The following is a 23,052-nucleotide window of genomic DNA, read 5'->3' on the forward strand; positions in this document are numbered from 1 at the left end:
ATGTTTGCTATCAACAGATACTCTGAGTACTTGTTAATCTGAGAATATCTTTATATCGATTTCTCTTTTTTTTTGGCTGAATCATGTGGCTTGTGGGATTGTGAGATTTTAGTTCCCTGACCAGGGATTGAACCTGGGCCCTCAGCAGTGAGAGCTTGGAGTCCTAATCACTGGACCTCCAGGGAATTCCCTCAATTTCATTTTTGAAGCATAATTTTGTGAGAATAGAATTCTTCATAGATAGAAGTCTTTTCTCTTTTATTCCAGCACCTTAAATACATTATTCCACTGCCTTCTGGTCTCCATTGTCTCTGATGAGAAGTTAGCACTAGTCATATGGTTTTTCCCCTTGTACATGTTGAGTCATTTTTCCTTTGCTGTTTTCAAGATTTCCTTTTTGTCTTTTTTTTTCTGATAGTCAACATTTTGGCTATGATGTGTCTAGCTAGGATCTCTTTGTGTTTATTTTGGGGTTTGTTGAGCTTCTTGGATCTGTCGATTGTTTTTCATCTAATTTGGAAGTTTTTTGTTTTTTTTTTTAATTTGGAACTTTTTAAGCCATAATTTCTTCAGATTTTTTTTCTGCTCTTTTCTATCTGTCTTCTCCTTCCTGAGTTACCATTACACATAGGTTTGGTTTACCTGATGGTGTCTTACAGGTTTCTGGGCTCTTTGTTTTTCTTCAGTCTTCCTTTAACTCTGTTCTTCTGTTTTAGGTAATTTCTATTGATTTATCTTCAGGTTCACTGGTTCTGTTACAAAGTCAAATATGTTGTGGTATCTCTCTAGTAACTTTGTAATTTTAGTTATTTTACTTTTTAATTTCACAATTTCCTTTTGTTTCTTATTAATAGTTTTTATTCTTTGTTGAGATTCTCCATTTTAAGTTGTTATCATACTTACCTTTAATTTTTCACACATTGTTTTCTTTAGTTCTTTGAATATATTCATAGTATCTGCTTTGAAGTCTTTTTTTTTTTTTTCCCCTGTATCAGCATCTGGGCCCACTCATCAACAGTTTCTATTGGCTGCAATTTTTTCCCTAGGTATGTGTCACTCACTCTTTCCTGTTTCTTTGAAAACTGGATATTTTAGATATTATATTGTAGCCATAAAATAAACAGGTTGCAGGCTGGATTTGGCCCACTGAGCAGGTTTACTGTTTCCTACAATAAAAATGTAAAGCATAAAATGTGAAATAAAAAATAGATTTTGGGAAGTATGGCTGAATGGGAGACAGCTTGTGATGTGAACATATGAATGACCAGTAGGCAAAGCAAAATGGCCTAGGCAGCCCTACCTATGATTGCTTTGACTGAAAACATTCTTTATTCAGCAGGATCAAAGCTAGAAATTCAACCTTGTCCCTCCTGTCCTCTGGCATTCTCTAGTCAGCAAGCCCTCAGCCAACATGTGTGGCTCAGTCATCTCCCTCAGTTTTTCTCAAGTTTACGTGCAGGAAATCATCTCCATTCAGGGAAACAATATTCAGAAGATCAGAAACAGCAGCAGGAGCAAGTCTTTGATCAAACCTGCTCAAGCAACAAAGCAGAAATTCAAGAGAGCGAAGAAGATTCCAAGCTTTTGTTTGGGAGAGTAAGTAAAAGCAGCACTTCAAAGGCATTCTCCAGAACCCTGGAAGAACAGCCAGTAAGGTCCAAGGAAGACAACACAGTTGTGGACATAGTGCCCAGCCCTACCCAGAGGACAAACCTTGAGGAAACAGACAAAACATTACATGGTTTAGAAGTCTCAGGATTTGGAGCAATCAAATATGGAGAGTTTGGGCTAGGCTTTATCAAGGAGTCAAACCAGCTCAGCCTCCAGAAGACACACACAGGGGAGACCCCTTACATGTACACTGGGTGGGGAGAAAGCTTTAGCAGTATGTCAGTCCTCATCAAAAACCAGAGGGCACACTCTGGGGAAAAGCCTTTTGTGTGCAGGGAATGTGGACGAGGCTTTACTTGGAAGTCAAACCTCATCACACACCAGAGGACACACTCAGGGGAGAAGCCGTATGTGTGCAAGGAGTGTGGACGAGGCTTTACTTGGAAATCAAACCTCTTCACACATCAGAGGACACACTCAGGGATCAAGCCTTATGTGTGCAAGGAATGTGGGCAGAGCTTTAGCCTGAAGTCAAACCTCGTCACACACCAGAGGGCACACTCTGGGGAGAAGCCTTACATTTGCAAGGAATGTGGACATGGCTTTCGCCAGCATTCACACCTCATCAGACATAAGAGGACACATTCAGGAGAGAAGCCTTATGTTTGCAGGGAGTGTGAGCAAGGCTTTAGCCAGAAGTCACACCTCATTAGACACTTAAGGACACACACAGGAGAGAAACCTTATGTGTGCACAGAATGTGGGCGTCACTTTAGCTGGAAATCAAACCTCAAGACACACCAGAGGACACACTCAGGGGTTAAACCTTATGTGTGCCTGGAATGTGGACAGTGCTTTAGCCTGAAGTCAAACCTCAACAAACACCAGAGGTCACACACAGGGGAGAAGCCATTTGTATGCAGCGAGTGTGGGAGAGCCTTTACCCGGAAATCAACCCTCATCACACACCAGAGGACACACTCAGGAGAGAAGCCATTTGTATGCACAGAGTGTGGGCGAGGCTTTAATGATAAGTCAACCCTCATCTCACACCAGAGGACACATTCAGGGGAAAAGCCTTTCGTATGCAGGGAGTGTGGTAGAAAGTTTAGCCAGAAGCCAAACCTGTTTAGGCACAAGAGGGCACATTCAGGGAGTATACCCTTTGTGTGCAGGGAGTGTGGACAAGGCTTTTGTGATAAGTTAACTCTCATTACACACCAGAGGGCACACTCGGGGGGGAAGCCTCATGTATGCAGGGAGTGTGGGCAAGGCTTTAGCCGGCAGTCGCACCTTATTAGACATCAGAGGATCCATTCAGGAGAGAAGCCTTATATTTGTAGGAAGTGTGGGCAAGGCTTTAGTCGGAAATCAAACCTCATCAGACATCAGAGGACACACTCAGGATAGAAACCTTGTGTGGACAAGTAGTGAAACCTTTAGCCAATAGTCACACGGCATGAGACACCAGAAGTCCCACCCAGGGCTGTAACTTTAGTAATAAGTCAGCCATTGCCAGACTCTAAAGTAGAAACATCTTATGTGTGATGGGAGTGTTCACGAGACTAATGGTAAGGGTCAACATCTCCAATCCACCTGAAGGAGAATTGCTGGCCCATTTTCAGGGGCTCTGGCTTTCCCTAGTGGGGATGGTAGGTTGTGGAAGGTCTCTCAGGTAACTTGATGGAGAGAGTACTTATTAAGTAGGTTGAAATTAGAGAATTGATACTATTCCAATATCATTTCCCAAGTATACTTGAACACTCCTTCCACAGTAACCTGGATGTTACAAAAACAGCAATTCTAGAGTCCATCTCTTGATGTCTGTCTTACCTTCTGAGAACAAGAGACAGAAACCATGGCTGATTTAATCTTGGTTCCACAGAGCATGACCCAGCAGAGTCAGCTTCAGGGAGAGTTTGGAAAATGGTCAACTCATGGGGACAGAGATAGTGCTTGGGTAGAAGGTTTTATTATACAAAAGGCTGACAGGTAAGAAAGATTGTAGGTATCCTAGCTCTGAGTTTGGGAAGAGGTGTCCATTTTTGGAAATATCATGTCTTTGCTTGCTTCCTGGGTCTGTCTCTGGTTTTCAGGTTGAATCCATACTGAAAATGTTTTTATTGACTAGTGTTTTTAGACTAGAAATGTACTATGTAGTGTTATGAAGAAAATATATACACACATATACAGAAATACAAAATGAAATTACTTTCTATTCTTTGAGTTACCATACAGCATCCCATTAGTAATTATTTGGTTTAAATTTTCCCAACCATTGTAAAATATACTACTTTTTTGGTTGAGAATACTCTTTTTGAAAATGGCAGTATCCCACAAATTCATTTAGAGTCGTGTCCCAAGGCCCAGTTTTTTTTCATGAAACTTGACTAAATGACTGTGAATTTTCTTTGGAAAATAAGTTTTCTAACAACAGGCAGGAAAATGTAGAAATTGTGTAATAACTTATCTTTTTTATCTCTGTACAGGTATTTAGAATAAATTTGAAAACATAAGAGAAAGTGTATGAGTATTTAGAAAGTGGTGATGTAGGGTTTAAAGTACAATACTCAGTGGTTGGGTCATTGGCTTTCAGTTAGGGAAAAAATAAACATAGGTCCCAAAGTTTCGATATCCAAAGGAGTTAGAGTTAGGGAATCACTATCTCAAATAATATGAGGTGTAAGAGTCATAATTTTTGTTCAAAATCTAAGTTTGAGTGGAGTGAGCAGAACCTGGTGAAAAATTATGAAATACTATCTTAAATGGAGCAGCTGGCATGACCTGCCCTTCTTAGCCCTCCCCATGGTAAATCCTGGCCTCATGCTCTTACATTTTCTCAACAGAAAAATACCTTTTGAGTTTTAATCTCTTTAAGCCTTAGAACTTAATTACTCTTTTCCATAAAATAGTGTCACAAAAATAAAGATTCCAAAATTAAACATGTACCTTTCACCAGTTTTTTAGCTTTCGGAAGGAATATTTCAGTTTTTAGTGTAATTGCCTCATAAAAATAAAAGATTTTGCCTTAAATTATTTAAAACTCTCAACAGGAAAAAATAGAGCACTGCTGGTATATGAAGATTTAAATAGATTCAAAGAGATTTAAACTCTGGGAAACATTCCTATGGAGCAGCAACCAAACAGAAAGATCTGGAAATGTTCTGAGAAATAGGTAGAAAGAAGTCCCATCCTTTGACCCTGCCCAAGCCCACCTCTACTGATTCTTAAACCCACATCAGGCCTTCTGCTTAGAACCTCTCAGAAGAGACAGAATTAGGACAGGTAACCTGAGTTGTCTGCCAGGGCCTAGCATTAAAATCTGTGTGCAAATTTGGAAACTAATTAGGAGGCAAACACCACGTGGTATTCAGATATGTGAATCCTCTCAGTCTTGGAGGGTTTTTTTGGTTTTGTCTTTCAATCTGTGTCTGGACTATCCATCCACTATTGCCCCATATTTCATAACCTGAGGTGACAGTTCTGGATGTTTAAAACAGACAGAAAATGTGCCCCAGAGCAACCACTGCCCATCCTACCAATCCTATGGTAAGTAGTAGACTATACTGCAGAAAATTTTGAAGAAAAGATGATGAACAGTATGAAACAATGAATATTGCTTCAAATCCGTTAAGCCTGTTATGGTCACCATTGAGATGTTCCATTTTAAAAGGAGTAGCAGTAAATTTTAATGTAATTGTTTCATTTAATTCTAATTTATTATTATGGATCAGTGATTCCCTAAGTATGGTCAGAGGATGTTTGGGGGCCCTTTCAAGTGATCTGCATGGTCAAAACAAGTTTCATTATAACACTAAGACATTACTTACTTTTTTCTGTTGTGCTGAAATTTGCATTGATGGTGCAGAAACAATCATGGATAAAACTGCTGGGCTTCTAGCATGAATCAAGGCAGTGTCACCAAACTGTACTACTAGTATTATTGTATTTTTTACCACCCCCTACTGTGGTAAAAAAAAAAATGCAAGTTCCACTTAAGAATGTTCTTCATAGAAAAGGAAAAATTAATTTTGTTAAATCTTGACCTTTGGGTACAACATTTTAAAATTATACTGTTAGGGCTTCCCTGGTGGTGCAGTGGTTGAGAGTCCGCCTGCTGATGCAGGGGACACGGGTTCGTGCCCTGGTCCGGGAAGATCCCACATGCCGCAGAGCGGCTGGACCCGTGAGCCATGGCCAATGAGCCTGCGCATCCGGAGCCTGTGCTCCACAATGGGAGAGGCCACAACTGTGAGAGGCCTGCGTACCGCAAAAAAATAAAAAATAATAATAAAATTATACTGTTAATTTTGAGATAACTGTAGATTCACACAGGGTTGCAGGAAATTATATAGGGAGATCCCATGTACTCTTTACTCACTTTACTTCAATGGTAATGTCTTACAAAATGATACTATAATATCACAACCACGATACTAAAATTGATATGTACACATCTTTTAAAAACTATACGTGATGAAAAGAGAAATACACATAAAGTCCTTCATGTATGAAGTTGTTTCAAGGAAGTGCACTTCAATGATTGATTTGCGAGCTGAACCAGCTATGTTTTTATGGACACCAATTTTATTTGAAAGAGTAGTTGACGAATTTTGAATAAGGTGACTCAGACTTGGATATTTGGTAGACATTTGTAAAAAAAAATGAAGTGATTTTTTAAAACAGTAAAGAAAGCTGACAGTAATTTTGTTAATTTGACTTTCAAGCAAAAAAATTAGAATATTGAAAAACAAGTTTTCTGCCACCAAGAACTTGACAGTTTCCCAATACTTACACCTTTATGATGAGATTGGTGATGATTTTAATGAATGTGATTTTATAATACCATATAATGAAATATGTTGATGGAAGATCTGCCTAATTCACTGAACCAATATTTTCCAATTAGTACATAATGCTGCAAAATCATCTGTGGGTATATTAAAGTATAAGACAGACAAATGGATTTCAAGAGATAAAAGCCAGATTCCACATTATAAGTAACCTTTAAGAAATTACTACTTGTTGATTTTTGGTGTATTATCAAAGGATAATGTTGACAATTACCTGAAAAGGCTATTAAAACACTCCTCTATTTTCTAACTATATCTGAGTCAGGCCAGATTTTATTTATGTCAACAGGTTAAGTGCAGGAGCACATATAAAATACCAGCTATATTCTATTAAACTGGACATTAAGGAGATTTGCAAAAATATAAAACAATGTCACTCTTCTCACTTTTTTTTTTTATGGTGGAAAATGTTCACACCCAAGTGAAAGTGAAACACTTTACTTTTCCCCTTTATGTGTGTTGTTTCTAGATGTTTATGGTCTGTAACCCACACTGAAAATACTACACACACACACACACACACACACATCAGAAAAAAAGTTACATGTTATAATACCTAACATACTATTAACATCTATGCTTTATATAATTTAAACTAGGCATAGAAGAAACAAATGCAAAGAAAATACTTAACACCTACTGACAGATATAAACCTACAATCTGATGTATGCTGATCTATCTAGACAGAACACAAACTTGGGGCATTTTCACTTCTAGAACTAAATGATATAATTAATCTCCTTCATGCTTTTGGCTATGTCTCTTTCTGATTATACTTGGCAATTATTTTTTTCTATTTTTTAAATCAAAGAAGCAGCTTTATGCTTTTAATCATTTCTTCAGTGTGTCTTTTATATTTTGTTAATTTCTGTTACTGTTTACTAATCTCAAGCTAATTTCTTTTTATTGTATTGATTTTTCAAGCTTATTTAATCATAATTTGATTTATTTATCTTTTTACTGTTCTGAAATTCATTTCATTTCTAAGTGGCATATAATTTTCATTTTTATTTTCTCTTTTAGACAAGAATTACTGTTTCAAAGAGTGCTTACAAATGGCTAGATGGACGTATTCATTTTTACAATATCCTAGTATTTAGCTTTTTATTTTGTAACATTGTAATCAGTGTATTTTGTGATTTCTTCCATTTTAATTCATAAAGTTCAGTTTTGAATGTGATCAAGCTCTGTAACGTAAAGCAAGTATTTAATGTGTGAGTGTGTGTATATCTATTTTAGTAATATGCCAAAATTAATACAAACGGTTATAAAATTTGATATTTTTCTAGTTATTTTATTCTCCTGTTGTTTTATATTAATGATCTGTATTTTTATTTATTAATTTATATTATATGTTTAACACATGTAAAATTAAATCTGTGATATAAATGTAGGTATAAAGATTATTAATAGAACAAATGCCATTATGTTCACGCCAGCAGAAGAAATAAGCCTTAATTATTTTTAAAAACTTAGTACTTCCATTTCTGTAAGTGATATAATAAATAAATTTATGATCATGTTAGGAAGCATTTCTTCATGTATTTCAATCAAATTTTGCTTAACATATTTCAAAGCTGTTTTATTTAGACCTGTAGAAATTAATAACATTTCTTCCTGATGAATTTTTCCCTTTAAAAACCCATTCAGTGCTTCTAATTAGTCTGCTCTCAATATTGTTGCACTTGCCTTTTTTGGTAGTATTTACTTTTCTCAATTCTTTGTTTTCATCTTGATACTCTTATTTTGTGAATAGAGTGTCCTATTCAACATAGTGCTGGAAGCCATAGTCAGAAACAATTAGGTACAAAAGAGAAATAAAAGGCATCTAAATTGGAAAGGAAGAAGTAAAACTACCTCTGTTTGCAAACATCATTCTATACAAAGAAAATCCAGGTGAATCCACAAAGAAACTACTAAGCCTAATAAGTTCAGCAAAACTACAGAATACAAGATGAACACACAAAAATCAGTTGTATTTTACATATATATATAAATGAACAACTTTGCTGTATACGAGAAACTAACACAACATTGTAAACCAACTATACTTAAAAAAGTATTTTCATATGCCACCAATGAACCATCAGAAAAGGAAATTGAGAAAAACATCCCATTTACAACAGAATCAAAAAGAATAAAATACCTAAGAATAAATATAATGAAAGATGTGAAAAGACTTGTACACTGAAAACTATAAAACATAAAAGAAAAAAAACCTATAAAACTATATAATTTGAGAAGACCTCAATAAATGTAAACATATGCCATGTCCATGGATTGGAAGACTTAAAACTGGTAAGATGTCAGTACTACCCAAAGAGATCTACATATTCACTTCAATTCCTGTCAAGATTCTGATGGCCTTTTTGACTAAAATAGAAAAGCTAGTCCCCATATTTATGGAATTGAAAGGGGACTGAAGTAGCCAAAACAATACTGGAAAAGAAAAGCAAAGTTGTAGGACTCCCGCTTCCTGATATCAAAACTAATTACAAAGGTACAGTAATCAAGAGTGCGGTACTGGCATAAACATAAACATATAGACAAACAGAATAGGATTGAGAGCCCCATTAATAAACCTAAACTGCCATGGCCAATAGAATTTTGATAAATGTGCCAAGGCCATTTAATGGGGAAAGAACCGTCTGTTACACGCATGATGGGACAAATGGATAACCTAATGCAGAAAAATGAAGTTGAACCCCTACCTTAGTCTACATACAAAAATTAATTCAAAATAGATCAACAACTTAAATATAAGAGCTAAGTTGTAAAATTATTAGAAGAAAACAAGAATAAATCTTTATGACCTTCTATTTGGCAGTAGATTCTTGGATTTGACACCAAACATATGAGCAAAAAAAAAAAAGTAAATTGGACTTCATAAAAATTAAAACCTTTTTGCATCAGAGGATATTAAGAAAGTGAAAGGACAACCTACAGAATGGTAGAAAATATCTGCAAATCATATATCTGATAAGGATTTAGTATCCAGAGTATACAAAGAATTCTTACAGCTCAGAACAACAACAACAACAAAACCCCACAATTTTAAAATGGGCAAAGGTCTTGGGAAGACACTTCTCCAAAGAATACATACCAATGGCCAAAAAGCATTTAAAAACATTCATCATCATTGGTCATTAAGGAAAGGCAAATCAAAACCACAGTAAGATACCGCTTCACACTTATTAGGATAGCTGTAATAAACAAAAGATGTTGGCAAGGATGTGGAAAATTGGGAACCTTCATACATTGTTGGTGGCACAATGTAAAATCGTGTGGCTATATGGAAAACAGTTCGGCAATTCCTCAAAAATGAAACATATAACTATATTACCCAGCAAATCCATTCCTAGGTACATACCCAAAAGAATGGAAACAAGTACTCAAAAAATACTTGTTCATGAATATTTATAGGAGCACTATACACAATAGCCAAAAGGTGGAGAGAGCCCAAATGTCCATCAACAGATGAATGGATAAAGAAGTTATAGTAGATACATACAATGGAATATTATTCAGCCACAAAGTGGAGTGAAGTACTGTACTGATACGTGCTACAACTTAAATGAATTTCAAAAACATTTTGCTAAGTGAAAGAAGCCAAAAGAAAAGGTTACATATTGTATGATTCCTTTTATATGAAATATCCAAAATAAGCAAATCCATAGACAGAAAACAGATTAAAGTCTACCTGGGAATGGGAGAGGGGGAATGGATAGTGATTACTTAGTGGGTATGGGGTATTCTGAGGTGATGAAAAATTTGAAACTAAGATCGTTTCATAATGTGAATTCATTAAATGCCACCAAATTGTACTTTTTAAAATGGCTAATTTTATGTTAATTTTTTTTTTTCTTTTTTTTCGGTACGCGGGCCTCTCACTGTTGTGGCCTCTCCCGTTGCAGAGCACAGGCTCCGGACGCGCAGGCTCAGCGGCCATGGCTCACGGGCCCAGCCGCTCCACAGCATGTGGATTCTTCCCGGACCGGGGCACAAACCCGCGTCCCCTGCATCGGCAGGCGGACTCTCAACCACTGCGCCACCAGGGAAGCCCTAATTTTATGTTAATTTTGAATTTCACCTGAAAACAAAAAGTAAATGGATGGAAAAAGATATACCAGAATAAAGTAGACTTCAGAGCAAAGAGATTTTCCAGAGAGAGAGAGAGACACTACATACTGATAAAAGAAAAACGAGAAAGACGATACCAAACCTAAATATGTATGCACCAAATAATAGAGCTTCAAAATACATGAAGTAAAACCTAACAACTGAAATGAGAAATAGACAAATCCAGAATTATACTTGGGGGCTTTAATCCCCCTCTTTGAGTACTTGAAATAATGACTATACAGAAAATTATCAAAGATTTAGAATAAATAGCAGTCAACAGGATCCAATTGACAGAACACTCCACTCAACCACAGCAGAATGCATGTACTTTTCAAGTACCAACAGAATCTATAACAAAATCAACCATATCCTCGGCTATATGATAAACCTCAAAATTGTTTAAATACTTGAAATCATACAGAGTTTCCTCTCCAACCACAGTGGAATCAAACTAGAAATTAGTAACAAATAATAGAAAACTCTCAAACCACTTGGAAATGAGAAAGGGGACCTTGCAAACATTAACAGGATACATAAATACTATGAACCACTCTCCACCCATAAATTCAATAACTTACATAAAATGGACCAATTCTTTAAAAAAAAAACAACAAAACAAAAACTCTCTTACCAAAACCCATGAGATGAACATAATATGAATATTCCTATAAATATTAAAGAAATTGAATCTACGAAGTGACACCAACAAGGGCCAAATAAGATGTCCCTCACTTATATGCCCCCTTCAGCAATAATTTGGCATCCACCCATGAACAAAAGTGACTTTGTGGGGTCTTTGTGATCCAGTGAAACCCCATTGGAGTCCAAGGCTGAGGAGCCATTTTGATAAGGTTTGTTCATACACAGGCAACTGACCCACCAACCATGGTCCTGGCTACAGACCAAGAAATGGCTCTGTACCCCCAAGAATTCAGCTACAGTCCCATTTGACTTTGGTTCTGTCACCAGTACCATACACTAAGGAACCTGGAAGGATGAACGTGCACCTATGCATTGGGTAATAGACCTCAGTCCCAGCTGTAGACCCTGAATTGGTATGTGAACAAGTTCTATTCCTTTTCAGCCAGGGTTCAGGAGTCCCTGGAGGTAAGCCCACCAAAGCAATCTGAGCTCAGTCAGATTATAGATTCTGAAAGACTTATAACTGGGCTCCAGGCCATCACAGCCACAGTCCATGAAGTCTTGTTGGCACAGGGACTTTGCAGGAGACATTCCCATCTCTGACCCTGTAGATCCTGAAAGGGCCCTCAGCAGCTACAGTCTGTCAACAGTCCTGAGGGTCCAGGTTCCCAGTAGGAGACACTTCATTTCCATCCCCAGAGATCCTGAAAAGGCCCTATACTTGGCTCCAGCTCCTTCCAGCCACAGTCCATGAGCAGCCCTGCTGGCACAGGGACCCTATGGGAGACACATCTGCATCTCAGGAGATCCTGAAATGGCCCTATGCTTGGCTCCAGCCTCTCTAGCCACAGTCAGGGAGCAGTCCAGCTAATCCACGGACCTGGCAGGAGAAACACCCATCTGTACCTCCACAGCCAGGTTTGTAGACCTCAATTTTAGCTGTGGAAAGTGAAACAGCCCTGGGGCTTGGTTGTAGCCCCTCTCAGCCACAGTCCAGAGCCCGTCCTTACCACCCAGGGGCCCATCCAGTGACTAAGTAGCAGCCCTTCCAGGGACCTGATGGGAGCCACACCCATCCAAATGGTATAGCTACTTTGAAAGACAGTTTGACAGTTTCTTATAAAACTAATACTCTTACCATATGATCTAGCAATCATGCTTCTTCATATTTACCCAAAGGAGTTGAAAACTTAGGTCCACACAAAAACCTGCATAGGTATGTTTATAGCAACTTTATTCAAAATTGCCAAAATTTGGAAGCAACCAAAATGTCCTTCAGTAGATGAATGGCTAGATAAACTCTAGTACATCCAGACAGTGGAGTATTTTTCAGCATTAAAAAGAAATAAGTTACCAAGTCACAAAAAGGCATGGAGAAATTTAAATGTATATTACTAGATGAAAATCTGAAAAGGCCATGTACTTCCAACCACATGACATTTCAGAAGAGGCAAAACTATGGAGACAGCAAAAAGATGAGTTGTTGCTAGGGGTTAGGGAGGAGGGCTGAATAGACAGGACGCAGAGGATTTTTAGGGTAGTCAAACCATTCTGCATGATACTACAATTGTGGATACATATCATTATATATTTGTCAAAACCCATAGACTGTACAACACTAAAAGTGAATTGTAATGTAAATTACGGACTTTGGGTGATAATGATGTGTCAATGTAGGTTCACCAATTGTAACAAACGTACCACTGAGATTTGGAATGTGGTAGTGGGGGAGGTTGTACACATTTTGGAACAGGGAGTATAGGGGAACTCTCTTGTACTTGGCGCTCAGTTTTGCTGTGAACCTAAAACTGTTCCAAAAATTAGTCCGTTTTTTTAAATCATGAAAATTTCTGTCTTTAAAGCATTAGAAATTTAAAATTATACTGGTAATTTTTTTCCTTGAAAATTTGAAACGAGTTCACCAGTGAACTCTCCGAACCTGGTAGCTTCTGGGAGTTAAGCATTTTGATTTCTTCCATAGTTATTAGCCTTTTAGTTTGTTCATACATTTAGAGTCAACTTTTATAATACAAGCATAACATCTATTTCTAGCAGATATTCATATTTATTTTTATACACTTATACAGATTTATATATGAGTAATAACTCTTGTAACACCTTTTGTATTTCTGGTTATTCCCCCCCCCTTTTTTTTATTTTTGTGTTTGTGCTTCTTCTATTCTCTTTGATAATATTAGTAGGTGATTTATCTATTTTATTTTATTTTCTAACGCCAGATTTTGGATTGATATATTTATGCTACAGTTTTAAATTTCATTTATTTCTGTTCTTTTATATATTACTTTTTCATTAGTTTCATTATGTTGTTCTCCTATTTATATGATCTGAACACAAATCAAAACAGTAGTGTAATATTTTTCCCTTCAGATTTTTACAAATGTAAAATATTGAGTATCAGTAAGATGTCAGGAAAAAGAAGCATTGCCAGATTTAGCAAATAAAAATGCAGGATGCTCAGTTTAATTTGAATTTGTGATAAACAGTGACTAATTTGTCAGTATATCCCAAGTATTGAAACTCGGAGTATATGGCAATCCTGAGCAAGAGGCATTGTCAAGCTTTGTTGGTGCAATTAAGTTAGTATAGTCTTTCTGAAGGGCAATTTGGCAAGATCTAAAGTATTTAAAATGTATTCAGAGAATCTTTTTCCTTATCTCTCATAAGGAAACTCTTGCTCATATGTACAAGTATAATACGTGTGACTGCTGATTGGAGCATTGTCTATAATAGAGAATTCCTGGAATATCCTCATACTCAAGTATCAGGGAATTTTTTTTTTTTTTTTTTTTTTTGCGATACGCGGGCGTCTCACTGCTGTGGCCTCTCCCGTTGCGGAGCACAGGCTCCGGACGCGCAGGCTCAGTGGCCATGGCTCACGGGCACAGCCGCTTCGCGGCATGTGGGATCTTCCCGGACCGGGGCACGAACCCGTGTCCCCTGCATCGGCAGGCAGACTCTCAACCACTGCGCCACCAGGGAAGCCCGGGAATTTTTTAAAAAGATATGATACTCCCAAATAAAGTATACCCACACTTATAGTTCAGCTCTGTGTGTGGAATATTACCAAGAGAGTAAATTAAGAAAGTGAACCTTAGAGCATTGCTCATGTTTCCCACTTATGGAAATAAACTACCTATGCAAGTGTATGTGTGTGTGTGTGTGTGTGTGTGTGTGTGTGTACAAATGCACAGAATTGAAGATGCTCACTAAATAGTTAACAGAGATTACCCTTGGGGAAGAGATTGACTTGGTAAGGAGTACTGAGGGAAATCTGACTTTTGACTTTATACTCTTTTGCATCCTCTGGATTCTGCCCAGCCATAAAATATTAATTAATTATAGTAACTAAAATTAGACAGCCTGCCCATACCAAGGGTTAGCAAGGATCTGGAGGATTTGGAACTCTCACACACTGCTTGTGAGAATGTAAAATGGTACAACTACTTTGGGGAATAGTTTGGCAGTTTCTTTAAAAATTAAACATACAGGGCTTCCCTGGTGGCGCAGTGGTTGAGAGTCCGCCTGCCGATGCAGGGGACACGGGTTCGTGCCCCGGTCCGGGAAGATCCCACATGCTGCGGAGCGGCTGGGCCCGTGAGCCATGGCCGCTGAGCCTGCGCGTCCGGAGCCTGCGCTCCACAACGGGAGAGGCCACCACAGTGAGAGGCCCGCGTACCTCAAAAAATAAAAAAAATTAAACATACACTAACCAAATGATCCAGCCATTCTACTCATAGATATTCACCTGAGAGTAATTAAAACATACATCTAGAAAAAGAGTTTTACAGGTATGCTCCTAGGAGCTTTATTTGTAATACCCCCAAAGTGGAAACAACCCAAATATCCACCAACAGATGCATCTCAAAATAATTATGCTGAGTGTAAGACGACAGACAAAAAAGGAGTATATGCTATATGATTCCATTTATAGAAAGCTCTAGAAAATGAAAACTAATCTACAGTGACAGAATATATATTCACTACCTTGCTACTAGTGATTATATATACTATATAATATATATTTCTAATTATATTGAATATATTTTTCTATTATTCTATATTTACACAAGCCAGGTAATATCAAAATTATGTACTTTAAATATGTGCAGGTAATTGTATGTCAAATATGTTGGGGAAAAACCCATTAAAAACAAAAATGCCTTTTGCTGTCCTTATGGAAGATGTTTGTGGTAAATTGCAAATGGGCACACATTCTTTGGATATGAAGTAGAGATGAGCCTTCCCAGCTGAGGCTCCCTTCACCAACCAGCTTATCAGGTGTCATGTAAGTAATGCATTCCTAGGCCATCCCAAACCACCTGGCCCTAACTGAATTTTAAGGTTGAGTCCAGGTGAGACCAGCAGGAAAACCATTCAGGTGATAGCTAATCAATCACTGTTGTTTCAAGCCTCTAAGTTTTGACAGGTTTGTTACACAGCAAAGGATAATTGATACAGTTTTCAATTTCATTCTTTTTCCTCTGTAATCACTTCCCTTACCAACTATATTCTTTCATTTAACCCTGGTGTTGGAAAGTTTTTTCTATAAAGGGCCTTTTAATAAAATTTTAGGCTCTGTTGGCCATACAATCTCTACCATACAACTCTGTTCTTGCAGGAAAGCAACCATAGAAAATACATAAACAAATGTGCACAGCTTTGTTCCAGTAACACTTTATTTACAAAATCAAGCAGTGGACTGAATTTGGCTCAGAGGCTGTCGTTTGCTGAACCCTGGTTTAACTTAAAAAGGTGGACTTCAATATTTCAAAATTAATAATTTGTATCCTGGGCTAACTTTTGTCCTCCAATTTCCGCATGATAGCCACAGTAATAATTTTCACAGTTATTGCTTTGATGGAAGAAATTTTTACATGTTAAAGTATGGGGAAGTCATGCTGGCTTATACACGATATGGCTTGAACTTTATGCTAACGAGAACAGCCTGTCTCATGGCCTGTCAAACATGCATTTTGTACATCTCCTTTAACCGTTAAAGAAAAGAATACATTTACCAGATTGCTTAGAAGGTCCACTTTGAAGATAGGGATAAATGCCCACCCCCCTCCATGATGTCAATGCTAGTACTCCTTTGAAGATAAGGCTCCCTTCCCAGACACCAAGGTCATGCTGACTCACTATGTATGTGCTAATCTGTCTCTTTGGAAAACTTGAAGGAGTGTAACCCTGTCATTTTGATATTTGTTCTGATAAGATATGAAGCTGGGCTGAAAACCATGCTTCTCTGGAGAAATTTCTTCCTTGGTGGAGGCAGCATTCCTGGGCTACAGTCCTCAGTTTGGTGCAATCAAAACTCTCTTCTATTCTTATTATAGATTATGTATTGATTATTTGCATGAACAGCTTCAGGTACTAAAACAGTGTTCTCTCTACAGTGTTTGTTTTTTATCTAAACTACACTATTGAAAATTGTACACTTCAAACATTCATTATGAAAATTTCAAACATATGAAAATATTTGAGAATACTATAATAAGCCTGCCCATGTACCTATTTCTCAGTTTTAGCAATTATAAATACTTCCAATCTTGTGTTATCTATTTCCCCACCAACATTTTTCCTGGAAGAGTTTAAAGCAAATCCCAGATAACATTGTTAATGATAAATTCTCCCATGTATCTATCTAATATGTAAAAACTTAAAAATACCTAGCTAAGCAGCCTAATACACCTAATAATAAGATTGTTTTTAATGTTGTATAATAAAAAGTCAATGTTCAAATTTCCCCAATTGTGATAACTGCTTTCTCACAGAGAAAAATACTGATCCAAGCAAGGTCCATCTATTGCATTCAGTTCACATGGTCCTAAGTATTTTGGGTTTGTTTCTTCCATAACAGTTCCTCTCCTTCCATTTTACTCCATATCCTTGGTTTAGCAAAAGTTTAAATATTCTGAAACAAATTCCAAACATCATTAGCCGGTTAATACTTCAGCATGTGTCTCTGAAAATTAGAATTATTTTTCCTCCTTGGCCGCTTCCCTGGTTACCTAACAAAACTAACAATAATGCCCCAACAAAATCTAATTTTCAGTTTAGGTTAAAATATACATAATGTTTCTCAAAATGTCTTTTGCAGTTGACTTGTGCAAACCAGAACCCAGTTAAAGCCCACACATGGTATTTCAGGTATGAATTGTCTCTTAAGTCTTTTTGATTTAGCACTGTTCTGACCTCACCATTTAACAAATTTCTTCGTGAAATGGACTTGCTGCAAACTAAGACAGTTTCTGTGTGACCTAATCCTGAATTCTAAGTGAGCCCCAGATATCGGGACCCTAATCTGAGGCATACGAAAGAAAAACATATTCATACCTCTCTGCCTCAAAGGCCTACCTCCCGTCAAGGTCCTAGCTCCCCACTTTCGCTTCCGGGGAGCCTGCAGTCCACCCGCCCTCCATCAACCCACCAACCAGCCTGAAGCACAGCAGCCCACGTGATGCACTTGCGCATGCGCCTCGCCTACTTGGAACTAGCTGCCGGAAAGGGGTTTCGAAACCAGCCTTTCCTGCAGCTGGGGGGGCTCAGAGGCAGCTTATTATTTATTTTATTTATTTTTATTTTTGGCTGCATTGGGTCTTCGTTGCTGTGCGTGGGCTTTCTCTAGTTGTGGCGAGCAGGGGCTACTCTTCGTTGCGGTGCGCGGGCCTCTCATTGTGGTGGCTTCTCTTGTTGTGGAGCACAGGCTCTAGGCACGCGGGCTTCAATAGTTGTGGCACGTGGGCTCAGTAGTTGTGGCTCGCGGGCTCTAGAGCGCAGGCTCAGCAGTTGTGGGGCATGGGCTTAGTTGCTCTGTGGCATGTGGGATCTTCCCCAACCAGGGCTCAAACCCGTGTCCCCTGCATTGGCAGGTGGATTCTTAACCATTGCACCACCAGGGAAGCCCTCAGAGGCATTTTAAACTCATGTGGGTGCTGGAGGCTCTTCCTCTGACTGGAGTACTGGAAGTTAGTGCCACTGGCCTTGTGGCCCCTCTCGACTCTCGTTTTTCCATCAGCTGAGGTCTGGGAAGTGCCAGCGTCTTCTGCAATCCTCGCCTTCATTTTGCGGCCTTGGACAGGCCCCTCTTCACCTGGTACAGAGGGCCTTTCTCTCAGCACCTCTCATTTCTTTTCAGTTCCTCAGATCTGCGTTTTGGAGGCTATGCTCATCTCTGGGAAAGCTCTCAGGGAAACGTGAAAATGGCTGATAGGCTCAGGAGAATTAGAAGAAAGGTGGGTATTTACTGAAATTTCACCCTCACTGTCCTTTGGTACATCCATTTCCTTCTCCTGCCCTGGACACTACCTTGTGGTCAGTCTGAACTGCACTGATCTTGGAGCCTGCTGGGGCAGCTCTCTCTGCTCCATCCGTGTGGCATTTCACAAAGTGGTTTCCTTTGAACAGCACAGGTGGAGCATTTAAAGAAAAAACAGGTAGGTAACTAATAAGGACCTACTACATAGCACAGGGAACTCTACTCAGTACTCTATAATGGTTTATATGGGAAAAGATAAAAGAGGAGTGGATATACATATATGTATAACTGATTCACTTTACTGTATGCCTGAAACTAACACAATATTGTAAATCAACTATACTCCAATAAAATTTCTTTTAAAGTATAATAAATCTAAGTTAAATGATAAACAAACACACAAACAAAAAAATAGGGATGTCAGTGCTTAAATGCCAGTGGTGGTTGATGTAGGAGGAGGGCAGAGGTATCAGAGACTCCCGTGGGCTGGAGAAGTGTGGGAGGACTTCCAGGGGGAATGGGCAGACTGCCTTCCAGGATTTGGTAGGCTAGAGAAGACATGCCAGGGGGAAAGAGGGAGGCAGGAAATACACTGCCCTTGCCAAAGTTTTGGAGAGTGTCATGGCCTATGAGCTTATTTAAGGTTGATTTTTTTTTTTTAAGCAGACCAGCTGAAGATACAATAGCTGTACACATGTCCACCAGGGAGGGACTTGGTTTATTGAAAACAGTTATTAAGTTAGAATGAGTTTTCAGCATTAATACTAGGGAATTTTCACCTAAAAATCTGGATAATCTGTTTCTCTGTCAACAGGTCATTCTTACTGTGCTTGGTCCACATTCTGGGTTGGCGAAGTTTCCAATTAGACGTGGCCTGCCAAGTCCACAAGTGGTAGCAAGTTCCACTTCCTACCTTTCCCTTTGCTCCACTGGACACTGAGGTGGAAACCACTGACCAAATCACTCCCTCCTTGCCTCACTCCTTGACTTTCCCCTGCCTGGCCTGGGAAGTTCTTTTTGGATTCACCACCTCTTAGCTTAGGTGGGCACAGGTCAGCCAGAGGCTGAATGCCAGGCTGGAGTGGGGACTGTACCTTGGAGTAAGCTGTGTTTTGAAGGTTTGTGATAAAGGCTTTGATATGCTTAAATCCATGATTTGGGTAAAGATAATAAAGGGGCCAAAGGACAAACTGTCTTACCCTTGGAATTGGTTTGATGAAATTAACTTACCTGGATGCATTTAACATTTACTGAACAAGTACATAGATAGCATGCTAAGCACTTTTGTACTGATTATCTCCAGAAAAGATGCACTGTGGTTTTGATGTGGAGTGGTTTACTACTCATATCTCCCTTGATTATACTCTGTTCAGATATTTTGCAGAGAAAGCGCTCTTCACTTGATTCTAATTTGCTGTCTGTGGTGGAGATTTACATGTTTTTAGACAGGTTCAAAGGAAACAGTTTAGATGTCAGCCAACACTTATAGCTCAGAGTTCCTCATTTGTATGATATTTCATTTTTCTTTTTTAATTGAAGTATAGTTGATGTACAATATTGTATTAGTTTCAGGTGTACAGCAAAGTGATTCAGTTTTTTATATATCTGTATATCTCTCTATATACATTTTTCATATTATTTTTTATTATAGGTTATTATAAGATATTGCATATAAGTCCCTGTGATTGTTTCTTATCTATTTTATGTATAGTAGTTTGTATCTGTTAATCCCATGCTCCTAATTTATGCCTCCCCGCTCCCTCTCCCCTTTGGTAACCAACCATACATTTGTTTTCTTTTTTTTTAACATCTTTATTGGAGTATAATTGCTTTAAAATGTTGTGTTAGTTCCTGCTGTATAACAAAGTGAATGAGCTATATGTATACATATATCCCCATATCCCCTCCCTTTTGTGCCTCCCTCCCTCCCTCCCTATCCCACCCCTCTAGGTGGTCACAAAGCACCAAGCTGACCTCCCTGTGCTATGCGGCTGCTTCCCGCTAGCTATCTATTTTACATTTGGTAGTGTATATATGTCCATGCCACTCTCTCACTTCTTCCAGCTTATCCTTCCCCCTCCCCGGGTCCTCAAGTCCATTCTCCACATCTACGTCTGTGTCTTTATTCCTGTCCTGCCCCTAGCTTCTTCAGAAGCTTTTTTTTTTTTAGATTCCATATATATGTGTTAGCATACAGTATTTGTTTTTCTCTTTTTGACTTACTTCACTCTGCATGACAGACTCTAGGTCCATCCACCTCACTACAAATAACTCAGTTTCATTTTTTTATGGCTGAGTAATATTCCATTGTATATATGTGCCACATCTCCTTTATCCATTCACCTGTCGATGGACACTTAGGTTGCTTCCGTGTCCTGACTATTGTAAATAGAGCTGCAATGAACATTGTGGTACATGACTCTTTTTGAACTATGGTTTTCTCAGGGTATATGCCCAGTAGTGGGATTGCTGGGTCATATGGTAGTTCTATTTTTAGTTTTTTAAGAAACCTCCATACTGTTCTCCATAGTGGCTGTATCAATTTACATTCCCACCAACAGTGCAAGAGGGTTCCCTTTTCTCCACACTCTCTCCAGCATTTATTGTTTGTAGATTTTCTGATGATGGCCATTCTGACTGGTGTGAGATGATACCTCACTGTGGTTTTGATTTGCATTTCTCTAATGATTGGTGATGTTGAGCATCCTTTCATGTGTTTGTTGTCAATCTGTATATCTTCTTTGGAGAAATGTCTATTTAGATATTCTGCCCATTTTTTGATTGGATTGTTTGTTTTTTTTGGTATTGAGCTGCATGAGCTGCTTGTATATTTTGGAGATTAATCCTTTTAGCCATGGCAATCAGAGAAGAAAAAGAAATAAAAGGAATCCAAATCGGAAAAGAAGAAGTAAAACTGTCACTGTTTGCAGATGACATGATACTATACATAGAGAATCCTAAAGATGCTACCAGAAAACTACTAGAGCTAATCAATGAGTTTGGTAAAGTAGCAGGATACAAAATTAATGCACAGAAATCTCTTGCATTCCTATACACTAACGATGAAAAATCTGAAAGAGTTATTAAGGAAACACTCCCTTTTTTTGAATTTTATTTAATTTATTTTTTTATACAGCAGTTTCTTATTAGTCATCCATATTATACACATCATTGTATACATGTCAATCCCAATCTTGCAATTCATCACACTACCACCACCACAACCATTCTGCCACTTTCCCCCCTTGGTGTCCATACATTTGTTCTCTACATCTGTGTCTCAATTTCTGCCCTGCAAACGGTTCATCTATACCACTTTTCTAGGTTCCAAATATATGCGTTAATATGCGATATTTGTTTTTCTCTTTCTGACTTACTTCATTCTGTATGACAGTCTCTAGATTCATCCACATCTCTACAAATGACCCAATTTTGTTCCTTTTTATGGCTGAGTAATATTCCATTGTATATATGTACCACATCTTCTTTATCCATTTGTCTGTCGATGGGCATTTAGGTTGTTTCCATGACCTGACTATTGTAAATAGTGCTGCAATGAACATTGGGGTGCATGTATGTTTTCAAGTTAGAGTTTTCATCTTTTCCAGATATTTACCTAGGAGTGGGATTGCTGGATCATAAGATAGCTCCACTTTTAGTTTTTTTAAGGAACCTCCATACTGTTTCCCATAGTGGCTGCACCAGTTTACTTTCCCACCAACAGTGTAAGAGGGTTCCCTTTTCTCCACACCCTCTCCAGCATTTATTATTTGTAGACTTTTGAATGATGGCCATTCTGACCCATGTGAGGTGATACCTCATTGTAATTTTGATTTACATTTCTCTAATGATTAACGATGTTGAAAATCTTTTCATGTGCTTGTTGCCATCTGTATGTCTTCTTTGGAGAAATGTCTGTTTATGTCTTTTGCCCATTTTTTTATTCGGTTGTTTGTTTGTTTTTTGATAATGAGTTGTGTGAGCTGTTTGTATATTTTGGATATTAAGCCCTTGTCTGTCACATCATTTGCAGATATTTTTTCCCATGTTGTAGGCTGTCTTTTCATTTTGTTGATGGTTTTCTTTGCTGTGCAAAAGCTTTTAAGTTTGATGAGGTTCCATTTGTGTAGTTTTGCTTTTTTTTCTTTTTAAACATCTTTATTGGAGTATAATTGCTTTACAATTATGTGTTAGTTTCTGCTTTATAACAAAGTGAGCCAGTTATACATATACATATGTCCTCATATTTCTTCCCTCCTGCATCTCCCTCCCTCCCACCCTCCCTATCCCACCCCTCTAGGTGGCTACAAAGCACGGAGCTGATCTCCCTGTGCTATGTGGCTGCTTCCCACTAGCTATCTATTTTAAGTTTGGTAGTGTATATACGTCCATGACACTCTCTCACTTTGTCCCAGCTTACCCTTCCCCCTCCCCGTATCCTCAAGTCCATTCTCTAGTAGGTCTGTGTCTTTATTCCCGTCTACAGCCATACCACCCTGAATGTGCTGGATCTCGTCTGTATTTTTGCTTTTATTTCTTTTGCC

At 38.3% G+C, this 23,052-nt stretch overlaps 1 protein-coding gene and 1 long non-coding RNA gene across 6 annotated transcripts in view; both read left to right on the forward strand.

Annotated features, from left to right (window-relative positions):
• Positions 1–17,369, forward strand: part of ZNF875 (zinc finger protein 875) — a 37,545-nt gene extending 20,176 nt beyond the window's left edge. For 3 of the 5 annotated variants that reach the window (XM_033413728.2, XM_033413725.2, XM_033413730.2), the window contains one exon: positions 1,337–8,692. In XM_033413728.2, the coding sequence (XP_033269619.1) occupies positions 1,337–3,021 (1,685 nt within the window). In that variant the 3' untranslated portion in view covers positions 3,022–8,692. Of the gene's footprint in view, positions 1–1,336; positions 8,693–17,350 lie in introns of those variants that run through there. The other 2 variants (XR_007474114.1, XM_033413727.2) reach the window with 2 other exon arrangements.
• Positions 17,370–17,378: 9 nt separating this feature from the next.
• LOC125962679 (uncharacterized) lies at positions 17,379–19,437 on the forward strand. Its single transcript, XR_007474195.1, has 3 exons — positions 17,379–17,400; positions 18,389–18,485; positions 19,323–19,437. It is a non-coding gene; the product is annotated as an uncharacterized LOC125962679 (long non-coding RNA).
• Positions 19,438–23,052: the final 3,615 nt, after the last annotated feature.

The sequence above is a fragment of the Orcinus orca genome, chromosome 20 (genome assembly GCF_937001465.1).
Source record: "Orcinus orca chromosome 20, mOrcOrc1.1, whole genome shotgun sequence".
NCBI classification, from domain to species: Eukaryota; Metazoa; Chordata; class Mammalia; order Artiodactyla; family Delphinidae; genus Orcinus; species Orcinus orca.